This window comes from Dipodomys ordii, unplaced genomic scaffold, assembly GCF_000151885.1.
Source record: "Dipodomys ordii isolate 6190 unplaced genomic scaffold, Dord_2.0 Scaffold20, whole genome shotgun sequence".
NCBI classification, from domain to species: domain Eukaryota; kingdom Metazoa; phylum Chordata; class Mammalia; order Rodentia; family Heteromyidae; genus Dipodomys; species Dipodomys ordii.
The window spans coordinates 6,256,200-6,274,869 of record NW_012267236.1 but is presented as its reverse complement, the minus strand read 5'-3'; the positions used below and the strand labels follow the sequence as shown (position 1 = coordinate 6,274,869).

Here is an 18,670-nt window from a genome sequence, read left to right as displayed (position 1 = left end):
TAAGGTTTCTTTCCAGCTTTTTCATGGTCTTGGAAGGCCAGGTCCTCAGACTATGGCCAGGGAAGGCTTTAATGGAAAATACACAGAAAATCGTTATTTGGGGTTTATTTGTTTCCTTAGGGAAATCACCGCCCTGGAAGGTTTATCTGGCCCTTTCCAGCAATGAAGTGAGGATGTCTGGCAAACCTTCCTCATCTTTCATTCAGTCAGTCCAGAGTGACCTTGGAAGACTGTACATCCCAGATGCAGAGGTTAAACTATGAAGAGAAGGAAGTCATGCCTCTTACTTGGCAACTGGATGAAGTTCATGTGGTATAGAGCCAGGCAAGTGGATGCTCTTCTCATTAGAAAACAGAGATGAGTTACCTGGACCAGATGTGTTAGTGTTGGGTTAAGGTTCAGGTTAGAACGGACCAGGAGACATGATCACTGACTAGCAGAGGTGGGGCAGATGGACGTCCATGCAGGATAAAATAGAAAGAGACAAGTGCCGCATGGAGGCCCAGGCAGAGGGCTGCAGCAAGCTATGAAGCAGGAGCAGTCACACCAGGCTGAGATTGGAGGGCTTCACAGACAGGCTTTGAAGTCAGGGAAGGACTGTAGGATGCGGGCATGGGGAGGAGATGGAACTGGCATGTGGGATGCTTCAGCCTGGTCAGAATGGACAGCTTTTACTGTCATTGTATCAAAAAATAGAGAATCTCTGCAGGTGTCCAGCAGGACAGTGGCAAAATACAGGAGCTCTTTGTGCTCAGGGCTGGTGCTCTACTACTTGAGCCGTGTCTCCAATCAGCTTCTTTGGCTGGCTAACTCGTGACAAAGTGTCTTGGATTTGATTGCCCAGGCTGGCTTTGAACTGTGATCCTTGGATCTCAGCCTCCTGAGCAGAGAGGATTATAGGCATGAGGTACCAGCATCTGGCCACGAGAATTCTTTTGAGATAAATATGGTGTCAAACTTGTTACCCCTTCCCTCAAATGTACTTACTACCTTACTTAGGTAACTGTCACCCCTCTGTATATCACTTTGACAATCAAAAATGCAAAAAAGAGATAATTATGGTACAACAAGCAGGATGGGGGAAAAGGGAAGGCTGGAGTAAGTCTGCTGCATAAGAAGTACTGCGACTACTGCATGTCAGCTCCACCCATGCGTCTGTCACCCTTAGCAGGTTTTTGCAGTGTCTTTGGCAAGGGGATGGCTACGATTTCCCTGGTCTGCACAGGGAATAGAGTTCATTGGTACATTCCTGGTTTGAGCCCCTGTAGAGTCCGGACAATGTCCAGGTCTGAGATTCTCATCTGGAAAGCCAGAGCTCTATTACTGCTGGCTTGTTCCCTTTCAAGCAGATGGAAGCATTCAGAAAGCATTAGCAAGAAAACAGGCACTTAGAGCTCCTCAGAAGAGTGAATAGAAAGAATCATGTTCCCCAGTAGAAGCATAGGGAAGGCAGACTGCCTGATGCTCCTGCACTGAGGTGGGCACAGACCCCCTGGCAAGCCCATGTTCCCATTTTAAACTGCCAGCCAAGGGCAGTGGATTTCAATACTGAGCTGCAGCAAGGCACCTTGAGGGGCAGACTCAAGAGGCCCAGAGCAGGTAAACGACAAGTGTGTGCTCGCAGAGCAGGGGAGGGGCCCTCTGCTCTCTCCTCCATGGGTGCTCTGGGAAAGCTGCTTCTCTCTCCTCCTGGCTCTGCTTTCTTGGCTCCCCTCTCTTTTCCTTCTTTATTACTGAGCGATTAGAGCTTGTGAAGTTCCCTAACAGCCACCGGACCTCTTAGCATGGATGGGATGATGCAAGCCAGAGCTGGAATGGTTTCTAAAGAGAAGAGTTTCTAAACTATTCTGTGAAGCGTGCCCCGGCAAAACGCCGGCAGTGGCAGCTGCTGTTTAAAGGGTTTTGACTGACACTGGGAATTGCACAAATTTTGCACCAGGGGCTCTTGTAACCATCAGGGAAGACTCAATCAGAGGGAATGCGAAAACACCTGACACTGCCTGCATCTACCCTGGAGCCCTCACTGCGGATCCCTCCCCAGTGTGCCAGCTTGCCGAGGCTCAGAAAAGGGTCAGGCCTGACAAAGGTGGAATGAAGGTGGGTCACCGCAAAGTGGAGGCAGTCTAGAAGTGGTGTTTGGGATGGTAAGCACTGGGGTAGGAAGAACATAGAAGGACCAAGCTAGGAGATCCTTTTCTGTGAAGGAACCGACCAAGAGACAGTGTGGGCATTAGACCTCCCCGTATTTAGGCTTCTCTACTTTGGATGATAACTGGTTATATGTCTTCACCTGAATTCAGGTAAAGGAGAGGTTGCTTTTGGCTCCTGTTTACTCTACTCTGTCTCTGTGTCTGTCTGTCTCCCCTCCTTCCCCATCCCCACCACACGCACACACACACACACACACACACACACACACTTCTGGAGATAGGCAAGATTGCCTCCAGTCTCTCATTCAGTTCCAAACACTCTTATCTGGTGACTTTCTTTCCTGGTGACTTCCTTAGAAGCACAGAACACCGAGTCCCTCTGCATAGTCAGCTATGGCTCAGGTCTTGAGTTTTAGTACTTGCCAAGTGGACCACTCTGGGGCTAATGGAAGGCAAAGGCAATGAGAAATTATTGTCAAGATTGCAAGGACCAGGTGGTTCTAGCAGATGTATATGTTACTGTGGTGCCTCCTCTCAAACCTTTGGATCTGGATGGGAAAAGGAAGTAGGGCTTTATGGCTAGAGTTGTGTTCCTTCCTCTTTATGGGCAGCGTGGTTATGGCTAAAGTTGTGTTCCTTCCTCTTTATGGGCAGCGTGGTTATGGAGAAGGCAAATAAGCTCTTGAGGGGTTCTTTCTGCTTCCTCACCACCAATCCGTGTTATCTAGGAATGTGGCAGGTTCCTCTTTTTTTGGCAGTCAAGATTTTGCTCCCCACCTTTGTGTGTGTGTGTGTGTGTGTGTGTGTGTGTGTGTGTCCGTTCTGGGGCTTGAATTTAGGGCCTGGATGCCGTCCCTCAGCTATTTTGCTCAAGGCCAGCACTCTACCACTTAAATCACAGCTCCATATCCAGCTTTTTTTTTTTTTAAAGGTTAACTGGAGATCAGCGTCTCATGGACTTCTCTGCTCAGGCTGAGTTCACACTGTGATCCTATCTCATCCTCCAGAGTAAGGAGGGTTACAGGTGTGAGTCACTTAGCTGCTCTCCCCCACCCCTGCTCCCCTCCTGTTCCCCTTTTAACAGACCTTCTCAGCTCATTTCTTCAAAGGAGATCCTTCTGATTGCAGAGATTATTCCTCTACTCCCTCCCTGTCTCACTAGAGGAGCTTGGAGCTTGTTGTTAAGAAACTTGGCTAGAGATCTTGGCCAGAACCTGGCTCTGCATAAAAATGTATCCACTCCTCTATCTTGCTCACTTTTACTGAGCAGCCTGTTGAAAATTGGCCCAAGGGGATTCTGGGAGATGGCCATTTGGGCCATAGGCCAGGTTTAGAAGGGCAGCTTTGGAAGTGGGTATCTCTCAGACTCGTCAGGCAGCTCACACTGCCTAGGAAATGTGGATGCTTCTCACGCACGGTACAGAAGATGTCCCAGCTCATCCAGACTACAGACTGTTAATGGACAGTGAATATCAGGCCTTATTTGCTGCCCTTCTAGCCTTAGGGATTGACAAACCTAATTAAGTTCACTTAATGATTTTAAGTAGCTGATAGAAAAGGTGTACGTCTGAATGTGGACTGAGGGAGTAGCAAGGCCTTGGAGAACAAGCAGGAAAGAATGGCTGGATGGGCTAAAGGCATTTAATGGATGGGTACCATATCTCAGATTCCTCCGTCAGCCATTTAAAGTGGGCTCCGACGGATGGGGAGCATGCTCTGCATCCCTTTTGGCAGCTGGGGCATGTCTGGGATCTAGCTGCTTAGGGTAGAACTGGCAGATACTGCTGAGAATATTAATAATAAAAAAGCCACCACCTTTTCTCCAATTTCTCGCCATGCAGTTGATTGGTTCGGCAAAAGTCTTGTAAAATGGACTGTCATGAGGCACAGGTTGAGGTATGCATTTCTATTAGAATAATGTAGAGCTGAAAAAGCCCTGCACATCTCTCCTATTACCTATGTAATTGCCTTCACTTACTGTCTGGAGAGGGGTGCCTGATGGACAGCTCTGATTCCTGGGACCAGGCCTGCTTGAGACGGATGTGGCAAGGGCTAGACACTGGCCCAGCTGACTCTATAGGCCTTTGGATTCCGTAAAGTGGGGACAGGCCAGGTTCATGGTGAGACTCTGGAGCTGGGAGCATTCCACCATTCCACTCAGTTCTACTCTCAGAACTAAGTTACTACCCTCCTGACTTGATTTCCCCTCTGGACATAGCAGCAAGAACAGAAGAAAAGTCAACACAGAGCTTCTAGAGCTGCCAGGGGCCAACAAGATCTTTCACAATGAGTGTGGCTTTGTGAGGGAGCCCCTGGGAAAATAGGAGAGGAAATGAATTTTCAATTAGGCTGAGCAAGCAGGAAGAATCACTAAGACCTTTCCACATTCTCTGTTTAGTCTTCCAAGTGTTAGTTTTCTCTACTCATGTGGATTTTGGGGGGTGACACTTTAACATGTCATCAGTTTGAAAAGGAGGGACCAGACTGTGGGGCAAGTAGAGGCCCATCCCTAGCAAGTTTTTGCTTTGTTGTCTCATTTTCTTACTCTATGTCATATCTATTCCATTTAAGTAGGGTCCCAGGCTTTAAGGAAAGAGTGAAAGAAAGGGATCCTTGCATTCTGGAGTTCAGGACCAGCAGGCTAGGTACTTTGTAAAAATACTTGACTCATAAATTTGAATGCATAGTCTCTGGGGTGAGGGTGGGGGGAGGGCAGGCCAAAAGAGAAAGGGAGTCAGGAGAGGAGGAGGGACAAAGAGAGGGAAGGAGAGAGAAAGACAGAGATAGAATAGTAGGGATCACTTGGGACCATCCTTTGCTTTGGTAAGTTACCTATCAAGAAATACCAGATGCTGGAGGAGACTCTACAACCCTAGCTACTCAGGAGACTGACAGCTGGAGAATCATAGTTCAAAGCCAGCTAGGGCAAAAAAGTCCATGAGACTCTATTTCCAAAATTAGTAGTAAAAAGCTGAGCTGGAGGCATGGCTGAACTGGTAGAATACCAGCCATCAAATAAGCTGAACAAGTTAAGGTCCAGCATTGGAATCTCTGAGACTGGCAAAATAGAAGGTACCAAAGGCAAGACAAGGACTCAGACTTCTCACTTTCCAGGCCACTTTCTCTGACATCCCTTGCAAAACCATCCAATTGTTCAACCTCATCAATCCCATACATACTGCATGCCCACTGTTGGTAGGGTACAAAATGAGCCCTTCAGGACAACAGATGCTTTAGAGGGCTGACTGGACCTAGAAAGTTCCAGGTCCATTTCTAGAGGCTGAGATGTCCACTTTCCCTATCTCAGCACACACAGACATTTCCCATACTGGCCTCTCCTCTGCTTCTGTCTCAGCTTGTGGCTTGGAGGATTGAGATGGTAGCCAAGATGGCCCCCTTCCAATGGGGAGAAGACCCTGGAAAATGGTAGTTTCTAGTCCCCTTCTCCCTGAGAAAAGCATCAGTATGAAAGTGAATTAGCAGGGGCTGGGAAGTTTGCTCAGTGGTAGAGCACTTGCCTTGCGTGCCTGAGGCCTTGGGTTCGATTCCTCAGCACCACATAAGCAAAAAGAAAAAAGCCAGAAGTGGCGCTGTGGCTCAAGTGGTAGAGAGCTAGCCTTGAGCTGAAGAGCTGAGGGACAGCGCCCAGGCCCAGAGTTCAGGCCCCACGACTGGACTCCCCCGCTCCCCGCCAAAATAGTAGAGTAGAATAAAGAATCCAGGCAATATATTTGATGGAGCCCTGGACAAATCACTAAAACTTTACAGGTACCATCTTAGTTTTTTAAAAGAATGATGAAAATGTGAATCCATTTTTACAGTAGAAGTCTTTGTTTAAGATGAGAGTTTCTACTTCATTGTTCCTGTTTCATATTCCAGTTTGATTAGAAATCTGTTTCTCTGGGAGTTTTACAAATTACATATCTCCTCCTTTGCCTTGAAGCAAAGATTATTTGGGCCCTGTTATTAAGTCAGACAGTTGTTGTATCTGCAGCTAGGAGCCTAGCAGTATACGATATAGACCTTGCCATGAAGATTTTCAATGGTAGTGTAATTCATATTGTTCATGGTCTAGGGGATTTCTGAAATTATTTTTAGTTCTACCCCCTATAGAGCTAGAATCTACACAAACTGAGAAAACAGTAGATCTGTGTAGGGAGAGAGAAGTCAAGAAAGACTTTGAAGAACTAAGTGTCTAGGAGAATGGCAGAGCTATGGATGAAAGCATCTCTCGGAAATGGGTGTGCTAGTGGGGGGCATGTTATAGGTGGGGTGGGATGCCAATCAAGCAGCTGGAAACCCAGGTACAGGATTCCAGTGGATATAAAGACGTAAGAATCATCTGCATGGAAATGAGAGCCATGTAGATGAGGCTCTTAGAGGCTCTGCTCTGCTTCAAATAGCAGAAGCTGAATTACCCCCCTGAATTCCAGACTTGGGAGAAGGGCTGAGAACACAGAGCTACATTTTCAGAGTCATTAAGAGTTATGAAAAGCATATGCATCTGTTATTTTGTGAGCCAAGCTGTGGACATTACCAAGGAAATCTTGAGCATATCTGAGCCTCCATTTATTCTGAAGGGGGTTTACTTAGTGCCATTTTGAGCAACTGCCTCTTAAACCAGGCTCACGGGCCTGATCTGCCTCACTGCTTTTCACCCTTGATTGGGGAAACTTAGCAATCAAAAGCAACAGCTTGTCCCAAACGTCACAGTAAATCAGTGCTGGAAACAGGATTTAAAGCTCAGAATCGCTAATCTACTCCTTGCTCCAATGATCATATATATCCTAGCTATTTTTTTTTCTGAGAAAGAAACAGGGCCAGATCCTTCTAGAGTTATGAGTGTTTGATTTGTACATACCAATGTCTGGTTGTTTATTGCATGCTGCCACACTGGCTACTAAGTCTCTCTTTTCAGAGGACAGACCCAAGACTGTCCTAGGTACCATGAGGCAGCAGAGGAAGGAGAGTTGGCTGCTCTTGCTCGTTTTCCCCCTCTTTCAGAGTTCTATGTGGAGACTCTAATTGTTTCCTGTGTGGTTCCTAACAAGAGTCTCCACAACACTCCCTACTCTCCTTGCAGAGTGTAGCATGTCTCTAGGCTCAGTAGCTCTTTATCTCCCACTGTCCAAAGGACTGGACCTCATACTTACAAGCACTTGCTCTCAAGAAGGCTACTCACAATATAGTTGACTCTTCTTGAAACAAACAAACAAACATCCTTGTCTCTAAGTTTCTCTTTGCCCCGATGGCCTTCTCTGAAATATCCTTGTCCCCTTTTCATTTCCCTAGGACTTGGTATCTTTCGGTTCATCTGGCAGCTCCAGTGCTTGGATGTCATCGCACCATCTGATTAGCAGCAGAGCGCTGTAGGACCCACATAATGCTGGTGTATTACTGTTTCTCTCTCTCTCTCTCTCTCTCTCTCTCTCATTGGTCATGGGGCCTGAATTCTGGGCCTGGGCACTGTCCCTCAGCTCTTCAGCTCAAGGTTAGTGCTCTACCTCTTCCCACTTTTTCTGCTTATATGGTGCTGAGGAATCAAACCCAGAGCCTCATGCATGCAAGGCAAGCACTCTACCACCGAGCCACCTTCCCAGCCTCTACTGTTGGCATGCATGTGCCTTTAGCTCTCATTGGTGTTCAGACCCTGCAATTGAGCAAGAGGCTAGTCACACACCCCTTTCTATCCTCACGCTTAGTGGAAGGTTATTATGTGTGTGCTGCAAAGGATAGAATACCAGACTTGAGGAAAAAAGCTCAAGGATAGCACCAAGACTAAGTACAAACCCCAGGACTGGCACGCATGTACTCACATACACACACAATATTACCTTTAAATAGTTTTACAAAGGGGTTACCATGCAACTACTTCTTGATTCCCTCTTTTGCCTAGAAGATACCTGGATCTATTATTTTATGCCTGTGACTTCCAAATGTGGTTGCACACCAGTGTCACCTGGGGGAATTAAAGATTCCCACAATCAATATGGTATTTTATGACTCAGAATCTCTTTGTGTGGGGCACAAAGATTCTTTTATATGTTCCTGTTAGTTTACAGCCTTTTCAAAAGTACTTTTCCCTATTTATTTATTTTTGGATTTTGGAAAAGAAAAAAGAGTCAGTGAGAGAAATTCTGGGACAGTTTCTGCCAGAAAACAAGATTTTGCTGCATCATAAAATTTTTGGAATGAAACATTCATACCTCAGAATAGATCCTGGGATTGATTTCAGTCTTGAATTACGAGGCTTTGTGAAGAAGAAGCCTGATCAATGCTCAGAGTAGCTAAATGAGGAAGCAGCATTCTCAAGTGAAACTCTGATGGGTGCCCACAGATGGGAGTTGTATTCCTTGGCTTTATTCTATGACACATCTCGCTTTTTCAACTAACTCGCTTCTCTCATCTGACTAAACAGCTAGACTACATTTCCCAGGGTCCTTTGCAGCAGGGAGTGGTTGTGTGCCTGAGTTCTAGCCAATGGAAAGGAGCAGAAGTAATGACTCCTGAAAATCTTTCAGTGCTAGACTCCATGCTCCTTCACCATTGGCTGGCTAAATGCAAGGGATTCCAAGGCTGGAGAACAGGGTCTGAGCCACAGGGTGGAAGGAGACTGGGTCCCTGAATGACAAGCTAGAAGGCCACTCAATAATCAGTACTCATTTTTCATTTCACATTTGCAAGGTATCAATTTCTTTTTTTCCTTTTCTTTTTCCAGCTCTAAGAATTGGAGGTTTACTGTCATCTCACATAGTAATACCCCAACTAACATAGCAGATAACACAAGCCTTGCGATTCAGATGTGCTCAACACACCTGGCCTGGTTGGGTTGATGACTAATTTGCTCATGGAGTGATGGGTAAACTGTACTCTTGGCTGGATGTAGAGGTTTACAGTAGCCTTTCTTGACATTGTATCTTTTCCTTCATGGTTCACTTCAGCACGACTCTAGGACTAGGGCCATCCTAGAGAGCCAGGTGAGGCATACTGAAGAAAGGTGTTCTAATATGACACAGATGCGATTTTCTTGTACAGTAAGCTTTGGGCTAACTGATCAGGTTTCTGTGGAGGCCTGGGCTCTCTTCTTTTTCCCAACATCTTCCCTGTGTTTTTGTCATTTGCTCACATGCCTGTCTGGATGGCCTGTTTGGCAGCTCAGTTCCATCAAGGTTGTGACTGGCCTTCTCCTCCAGGCCAAAGTCCTTTCTCTGGATCCTCTCTGAGTGTCTGGGCCTCACAAGTATGGGCTTGACAGTTTCCTTGCAGGATCTCCAGGTCACCCAGCCTCAGGCATATCATCATAGTTCCCTCCTATCAGTTGCTGGTGTGAGATGAAATCCCTTGCCTGTTGTTCCCAGAGATGTACAGAAGACATTTTGGACCACAATCGCCAGTATTTGAAAGTGGGAAGATTTCTAGGCCAGAAAATAGTATTTTGAATCCCAAGTCTTCCACTTCCCAATGGTATGGCCTCTGGAAAGATTAATTCATTTCCCTCAGCCATGGTTTCACTCTCATAGACTGAGGCCTCTAAAGCCTTTGATAATAATGAAAAATGAGCAATCTCTACTTGATTCCATGAGAACACCATCTTCCTTGCCCTTTGTCACAACCCAAGAGACACAGAACAAAGGTTCAAGGAAGATGCCGTGTTCTGCCAAGGCCCCCTCAGATTTGCAGGGTGCTAATGAAGCCAGGGACTTACCTTCCTCTCTGGAAGGAAAAGTAAGTCAAAGGTGCACATGAGGGTTTGAGACCCCTGGGGAAAGACTCCATGGGTTTCATGGGCAGAATTTATTCTGCTTGGCTTAGAAGTACCATCAAAGGCAGTTATACATGTAAACTTGAGTTGGGCTCCTGTGGCTTACAAATATAATCCCAGCTACTTGGGAGACTGAGATATGGAGAATTCCAGTTCAAAGCCAGTTTAAGGGAAAAACACTTCAGAAATATCACCTCCAAAATAATTCACAAAAAGCTGGGTTGGAGGTGTGGTTCAAGTGGTAGAATGCTGGCCATTAAGCAAACCAAGCAAGCATGAGGTCCTGAGATGAATTCCTAGTAACTGCCCTGAAAAAAAAAAGACACTTGAAGAAGAAAGGGGGAAGAGCAGGCAGATGGAGAGAATGGACTCAGGGCCTGCCTCTTTGGCCCACTCTCCCAGGGACATTGAAGATCTTTTGCTATCCAACACAGTATCCAACCGTACTGTTAGATTTTCTGTTTCAGCTGTGGCAGGGAAGTCCATTCCGAATACCAAGGAGATTTGCGAAGTGTACAGTGAATTGTATTTTATTTTTATGACTTTGTTAGGTGTAGCATCTTCATGTTTGCCATTTGAACATTCCTACCAGAACCAATGCTCAGATTTGAAGAGAGGACAAATGATATGAGGGGTGGTCAAAGGCATGCTGGAGAGGTGACCTGAAAAGATACATGGTTCAGGCACACAAGGATCTAGAAGGGAAAGGTATGGGGCTGTGTGGGAGCATCCTCCTCTTCTGGTCATGCTGCCGGGGCGCCCCCCACCCCGTATCCAAGTGAAAGAAAGCAGGCAGGGTGGGCTGGGTAGGGACTGGTCTTCAGCAGGAGGTGCTGGTAGGGTTTAAGTGGAGGATACATGAGGTGCATCAAAGTGAGGAGCAACTAATTCTAATTTTCTATAGCATAGTAGGGCCACTATTGGTTACAACAGCTATGCTGTATTTCAAAAGAAGTAGAAAAGAAGAGAAAGTTCCCAATATACAAAAAATACATACTGTTTGAAAAGATGGAAATGCTTATTACTGTGATTTGACCGTCACATTATTTTCATGTATCTAATGATCATTTAGTACCGCATAAAGATGTGCAAATATTACAGATGAATAAATGGAAAACAAGATGATGGATTTTGGGGAGTGATGAAACAAAGGAAAAGCTAACAGCTAATAGGAAACATGTGAGAGGTGTGGCCTAAATGAATCTGAAACGAACATGTTTTGTTAATAATAACAGTCACTACTTCCTCTTTTCCCAATCCATTTCCCACTACTGGCTAAGCACTATGGAGAATTTGCTCAGGCACTAGCTAGGTAGAACCTAGCCAAAGGGTTAAGGAAAAAATTATTTAACCTCCTTAGCCTTCAGATTTCTCATAGGAAAAGACGATTAATTATAGTATCTATCCCAGGGGGCCATTTTCAGGATGAAATGAGATAATGCATGTTAAGTACTTGCCACAACAATTGCTTGGCACTCAACAAATGCTAGCTGTGGTCTTCATCATTTTAACCTCTTCAGTGGCTGCAAGAGGAAGCTGTGGTGGAATTTATGAAAAACGTGAATTAAGCATTGCGTTTTTCAGGCACAGTTATAGACCTTCAAACAAAGGACCACCTGAAATCTTGTGCTTGTTACTCACTGGAATCAGCTACTTCTCAACCCAGGTAAGATGGTGTAGCTCTCAAGAGGCCTTTCTGATCTCAGAAAGCTGCTATATAAAGGGAGAATATTATTATCAATAGTCCTCCATTTGAAACAGGAGTTTATGGATAAACAGAAGTTGAATAGGAAAAAAAATGATTTTGACAATGGAGTTTCTGTTCTAAATTCACTTAGGCATAAATCTTAGTTTAACCAATCTCCTTTGAAAGGTGTATTTGTGAAACATAACACTTGTCTTTTAGGACAAAGGATGGCAAGGAACCGAAATCTAAATATCTACAGAGGGAACATTTTTTTTCTTGTTAGACTATACATATAGTGTACAGCTAAAAGCTTTCTTAATGATAGTGCTGGGGATGGAGCCTATACAGGTGTGATAAGTTATGTACTTTAGATTTGACTGTAGAATTGTGGTGATTTGTGGGACATGATTTGATCCATGGTATTTCCAAATCCATCTCATAATGAGTTGAACTCAGCAGCCTTGGCTCTGTAAGCATGCCAGAGCTTAGGATGGTAGAGAAGAAGACTGTGTTTAGTAAGATATATGATCATAAAGAGGAAAAACTAGAAGAATATCTCAGTGGGAGACTGATGATTAGAATTAGGAGAGAGAACTTGCTTTTCTTCTAGTTTGAGGAAAGGCAAATTAGTTCCCTCAGAAAGAATGGCAATTGAATGGAGGCGGGGGTGGGCTGCTGAAGTATTCAGTAGTTATATGAGGTAGATGTCAATGCTGAGATAATTTTTAAGTACCAGCAAGCCAAGATTTGAATTGATACTGTCCTTCGAAATTACCTTGAAATCCGATATCTGTATTCCAGGGATGTTGTCATTGCTCAAAAATCTTGGGCACTGCTGTTGGAGATTTTACCTGTTACTCTTTATAGAATGGTTGTGTAGTTGCCACAATTTCATAATGACGATGGACTATTATATTCCTTCTATCATTTTTCATGTTTATAAATGGACAGAAGAAATACCATTCTGTGGATCAAGGTCACTGATCTCCCTCGGTGCCTCCCGCATCATCTCGCCAGTAGGAGGGCCATTCTGAACCCCAAGGCATGGCAGTGACACACAGCCCCCATCGATGGAATCACTACTGTTTTCTGTAATTGCACACTTACTAGGTCATGAGACATCATCACTGAGTATTTGAAGGATTGCTGTGGAGTGGGTAATCTGACTACAGCTCTGTGGTCTCAGGTGCTCAGCTGTAGTTCTCTACTTGCAAGGACCAGGATGTACAACGAACATCCAAGTCTTCCTTATAAAGTGAGTCTGATAGGAGTGGCCACCGACAGAGAAGGCCTAGGTACCAAACAAGCCCCTCAAGAGGATTCCTTGTCACAAGAGTATCAAATGCTGTTTTGGTTAATCTGATGGGACTCAGGTATTGCTTTTGATACACAGAACACTTTGCAGTAGGGTTTATTATAAAGTGATTTGTTTGCCAGGTTTGTTAGACACAGGTTGAACACTGGAGTGTCAGATAGACTCCAGGGGTGACATTCTCCATTCATTCAGCTGGAATTTGTAAGTATTTGCAGTTTATCTCATTATATCATCCTGCCAGCACAGTGTTGTTGGGCCTACTATATGTTAGGCATAGTATCAGGTTGAGGAAGCACTGATGTATGAGTCAGACATTATCCCTGCCTTGTTGGGGTGTATATTCAGATAATTAAGATTGGATAGCACAGTGATAAGTTATTATAGGGAAGTCTCAAGAGCCATGAGGATATACTGTAGACACACATATATAGTCAGAGGCCTTGGGAGCTTTTAAAAAGTAAAGAAAGAGTGGTATTTAGAGATATGAAAGGAAAAACACTAGGGTAGAAAGAATGAAAAATGTAAAAACTCAAAGGTCAGGGGCGGGGAAGGTGGCTCAGTGGTAAAGTGCTTGCCTTGCATGCATGGAGCCCTGGGTTTGATTCCTCAGTACCACATAAATAGAAAAAGCTGGAGGTGGCGCTGTGGCTCAAGTGCTAGAGCACTAGTCTTGAGCTAAAGAGCTGAGGGACAGCACCCAGGCACAGAGTTCAGATCCCACAGCAGACAAAAAAATAAAAAAACCCCAAAGGTCAGATTATTTAACGGGGTACATCTGAATGAAAAGAAGCTCAGTGGGTAGAGTAAGAGATAGAGAATAAAAATTATAGTTGATCAGGTCACACATGGATCTAAATATTGGTCTATTAAAGAGTTTAAAAGATACCCTAAAACCCATGGGCACTCAGGATAATGATTAGATTTATCTTTAAAAGATTATCTAGGGACTATGACCAATGTGCAAAGCCCAGGGGGTCTTTAGGGCCAACCTTTAAATGCCAATAAAGCTGCTTTAAAAAAAAAACAAACATCACTTTTTGAACTCTCAGACTGGAGGCTGAGAGTAGAGGTGATTCTGGACAGCAAGGGGAAAAAAGTTTCTGACACCTTCATAAGGAGAGACACGAACTGTCTACAGGCTGGTACCATATGGAATGGACATGTGATTTCTTTGTCCTTTGACCATTTCATTTTTCCCTATTTTTTTCCTCTGCTTCCTCCTTCTCCCAGTTCACTTTGGCAAGCCAGGCAGCTGCCACTCACTCTCCAGGGAACAAGGAAAGAAGTGTACTTCTTCTAGCTTCTCTATCAGCAACTTCTACTCAAAGGCAGTCAAAAGAACATGATGTCCACCTCTTCATAAGAATGTCACCTTTATGTGAGGTTTGTGTGCCTGGAGATTGTTTCTAAGTCAGCCATCCTAGAGCCCTTCTGAGGTAGTGAGGGGATACTGTCATTATCAAATTAGAGTTGTTAGAAACTACTACTGAGTAAGCCTTTAGTTTGGAGCATGAAATTCCCTAAGTCCTTTACTTCCTAAACCCAAGAGGAAACTGCATATTTCTATTTTGTAGACTATAGCTTGACTTGGAAGATTAGTGGCTGTGACTTGTGCTATTTGTTCAATTAATTATAACTGAAGACTTACATCCAAGGGACAAGGATGAAATATGTGAATAAAACTCATGGATATGGATACCTGCTGTGCATAGGTTCTTTAGTCATTTTGTCATATTCAGAAAAGTCTAGTGAAGTTGTACTGCTATTCCTCATTTGATATATGAGGGTGTTGAGGTTTGAAGAGGCTAAATAGTTGGATGAAGCCTGATGCTGGTGGCTCACGTCTGTGATCCTAGCTACTCAGGAGGCTGAGATCCAATGGCCACAGTTTGAAGAAGTCTGTGAGATGCTTATCTCCAATTAACCAACAAAAAGCCAGGACTTGAGCTGTGGCTCAAATGATAAAGCACCAGCCTTGAGTGAAAAAGCCAATGGAGAGCCTCAGGCCCTGAGTTGAAGCCCCAGGACCAGAGCATACAAAAATAATTGGATGAGATCACACAACTAGAGACTGATTAGGCCAATTACAATTTTTGGGGGAACTACCTAATTTTAAGTTCTGTTCTCTTTCATCCAGAGAACATTTTTATTTTTATAGACTAGGCTTATCTACCATGTAGTTTGAGTTTTGCAAGTGTAACCTGCTAAGCCTCATTCTACAATTCCATTTGCCTCAGATCTCTCTCAGTGTCTCCTGTATCATCTCTGCAGTAGGAGGGCCATTCTGAACCCCACTGCGTGGCAGTGACACACAGCCTCCCTGTGAATGGAATCACTCTTGTTTTCTCTAACTGCACACTTATTAGGTCATGAGGCATCATCAAACCAAGTTGGCCTTTGCCTGAATCCTCACTAGACAGTCTGGTCTCTCAGTATCAGTATTGAAAATGTCAATCTGGTAAACAGTATTAACAGAGAGGAGGGAGGCTGAGAACAAAGTCTCCTTTAAACGAAATTCTAGCGAACTGGGAGTGAGCAGAATCAACATCTTACTTGCTTTAAATCCCCTGGACTAGCTACAAAAGAGAGAGGACTTGATTGGGGAGAGGGGGAAAAAGCCTTTGATTCACTTGAATTAGTTTCATGTCAACCAGGAGAAAGGGCTCTGACATCACCACATCATCCTCAAGCGCACCATCCTCCCTGCACAGCCCCCACAATCTCCGAGAAGAAGATGAGTCTACAGGGGCACAGAGTAGTGCTCACACTTCCTGCTTCCTCCACTTTAATTAAGTCCATTTGTCCTATGGGTCACAGAGCCAGGATATCAATGGGCTTTGGTCTTTAACCCACACACATCAGAAGGGGTGGGAAGCTGGTGCTCAGAATTACACCAGTGCCTACTTCTCATGAGCTCTGGGGAACAATAGACCCTGGAAGGGTCAGGCCAAGAGTTTGAAACTCAGCTTCCCATCTGCAACGCGACATGCCATCCAGTGCCACCTTGCCCAGAGCCCTTGGCCTCATTTTTCAAAGGTAAATCTTCCAGGATGATGACAATTTGAATGTGTTCCGGGAGATTCATGTGGATGCTGCTCTGTCTTGTAGAATTTGATGGTTAGCCTGTAAAAGATGTTCTCTCCGCCAAGTCCACTTCTCTGGATAGAAATGGTATCATAGAAATGGTGCCTCTCTACCCTCTTGGTCTGGAACAGATTAGTACCGTTGGCTTTGACTATGACACAGCAGACACATGAATGCTACCCTGCCAGGCCACTTTTACTCAAGTACTACTTGCTCCAGGCTACCTGCAGGTGGCAGAGTAGTGCCATCATGGGAAGACAAGTGGCAGCTGAACCCTGTGGGTTACTGCTCCAAACCAGTGCCATGCTGAGTTAAAGATCTCCTGGCAACACCCTCTCTGTTTGGAGGTAAGGAAACCGAGGCTTGAAGAAATCAAGGATCTTGTTCAAGGTCACTGAAGCCACTAGCAAGAGCATCCAAATAGGATCAAGGTCTACTAGACGTCTTCTATGTCTCTTAGAGAATTCACTATCTACTTCCATCAATCCCACTCAGGCTCTTCTGACTCAATTGAGCAGTAGGCTCATAGCTGGGTCTGAGTACCAGCCCACACTCTGATACCTATGTCAAATAACGGGAGCAGAAAATAGGAATAAGGCTTGTCCTGCCTGCCTGGAAGGTTCCATTGTTTATAAAAAAAAAAGTTAATTGGAAAAGTAAGGCAAAATCCATCAAGTGAAAGAAAATACTGTATACATACAAAGCCTGATTATTATTTGGGAGTGATGTGAACTGTTCAATTTTATTCCTTTCTAGAGAGACTGAAGTCAGCTAATCAGGCCAGGTGAGAGACGTGGGAGATAAGTGCTCATTAGTAAAATCCCTTGGAGAAAAGCTTCTCAGGCTCTCAGTAAGCTGCAGAAAGCATGCAAGGTCCACATGTGGGTGCACGTGTTTGTGTGGGGGAGGGGAGACCTTGGCCTGCTTCAGCATGGTGGCTGATAGAGTCATAGAGGGTGGAGGGGAGGGTAGAGACCCACCTGTCTGTCACATCCAGGAGAGGCAAGACAGTCCACTGCCACAGGCTCAAGCCTTCATCGGTTGTAACATGCCAGATTCTCCGGCTCTGTTCCTTCCCAGTTTTGTTCTCCACCAGCACCAAGGAAACATTTCCTCTCAAAACTCCACGGATAAGCCAGGACATTCGGAGCTGTGAGGGAGAGAGGCGTGGATGTTAACATGGAATGGAAAACCTTGGGTTCCCTTTCTGCTCCTCCAGGAAGGAGAATAGGATGTTTGTCACTTGCTGTCCTTCAGTGATTTCCAAAGTGGCTTTCGCTAGAGTTCGTGGAACCTGGGCACAACAACCAGTGGGGAATTCTGGAACTTTGTTCAGGCTGGTGATATCACCCTCAAATTCATGAGATTCTATCTGTGACCCAGATCAGTGTCACATACAATGAACTTCCTGAAGAGTAACCAAAGATTTTTGTCAATAGTCTCCACTTCATGACTTTATGGAAGTGATTTGTGGGTTTAGTTACTTTTAGTGACTTAGGGATAATAGAGTTTTATTTCTTCTCGTGACAGTAATCTAATTTGAATAGTGTTGTGTATTAGCTAACTGGAGTCCCTATGATTTGGTAGGCAAAGATCAGACTAGCACCCATATATCAAGATCTTTAATTATGGTTTTCTTCTAAGATGAGGGTCCTCCACTTTGCCCAAAGAAAGCTATAATCATATGTTTCATTATATTTGAAAGGGAATTGTAACTAATAATGTTTTTGGTGTTCACATAAGTGGTAAAGTACTATAAACAAGGTCTCTAATCTTCATGTTTAAACTAATAGAGGTTGTATGTTTGGTAGAAATAATCTATAAACCACATCTAAAACTTAAGACAACTACATCATATCATTGCACCCTGAACTCCAGTTCAGATGCTGTCATAAAAATGTTGATTGTAAAAAGAAGTATAACATATTCCCTGTGGCAAGATCGTCTCATCAGCTCCAGCCACATATTCTCGATTCTCATTGTTTGAATAGCTGCTTGTCTGTAAATCACTGCTCCTTTGTCTTCCAGGCCCTGTCTTATCTCGCCTGGAATTTGATTGAAGAGGTTAAGTGCCAGGAGGTAGGCAGCTGAAGACTTTCCATGCTCTTGCATACAAAGCCCATCACAAACAAGGCCACAGACCCTGGGGACCAATCTCCCTTGTAAGCCTGGTCTACAACCACAGCCTTTTCATGTGTATATTCCCTGTTTCTCTCCATCCAGGGGAACAAATATTCATCACCTTTGAAACCTCCCAGGATAATTGAGAAAAATCTGTTATGATTGTTATTGTTATTATTAGTGTTCATCCTGAGGCTTGAACTCAGGGCCTAGACACTCTCCCTGAACTTTTTTTTGGGTCAGTCATGGGGCTTGAACTCTGGGTCTGGACGCTGTCCCTGACCTCTTCAGGTCAAGGCAAGCATTCTACCACTTGAGACACAGCTCCACTTCCAGTTTTCTGGTGGTTAATTGGAGATAAGAGTCTCACAGACTTTCCTGCCAGGGCTGGCTTTGCACTGTGATCCTCAGATCTCAGCCTCCTAGGTAGCTAGAATTAAAGGCATGAGCCACTGGCACCTGGCTGTTGTTGTTGTTATTATTATTTTCTGGTCTGACTTGGCTTTCTTGTGTGCCAGGATACCATAATTTAAGTTCTATCCCCTGAAGGA

The 18,670-nt window shown here is 44.5% G+C and overlaps 1 protein-coding gene across 1 annotated transcript in view; it reads right to left on the bottom strand.

Moving 5' to 3' along the window:
• Positions 1 to 18,670, bottom strand: part of Alk (anaplastic lymphoma receptor tyrosine kinase) — a 716,643-nt gene that overhangs the window by 82,032 nt on the left and 615,941 nt on the right. The window contains exon 9 of the mRNA XM_013013560.1: positions 16,979 to 17,148. Within this exon, the coding sequence (XP_012869014.1) occupies positions 16,979 to 17,148 (170 nt within the window). The remainder of the gene's footprint in view (positions 1 to 16,978; positions 17,149 to 18,670) is intronic.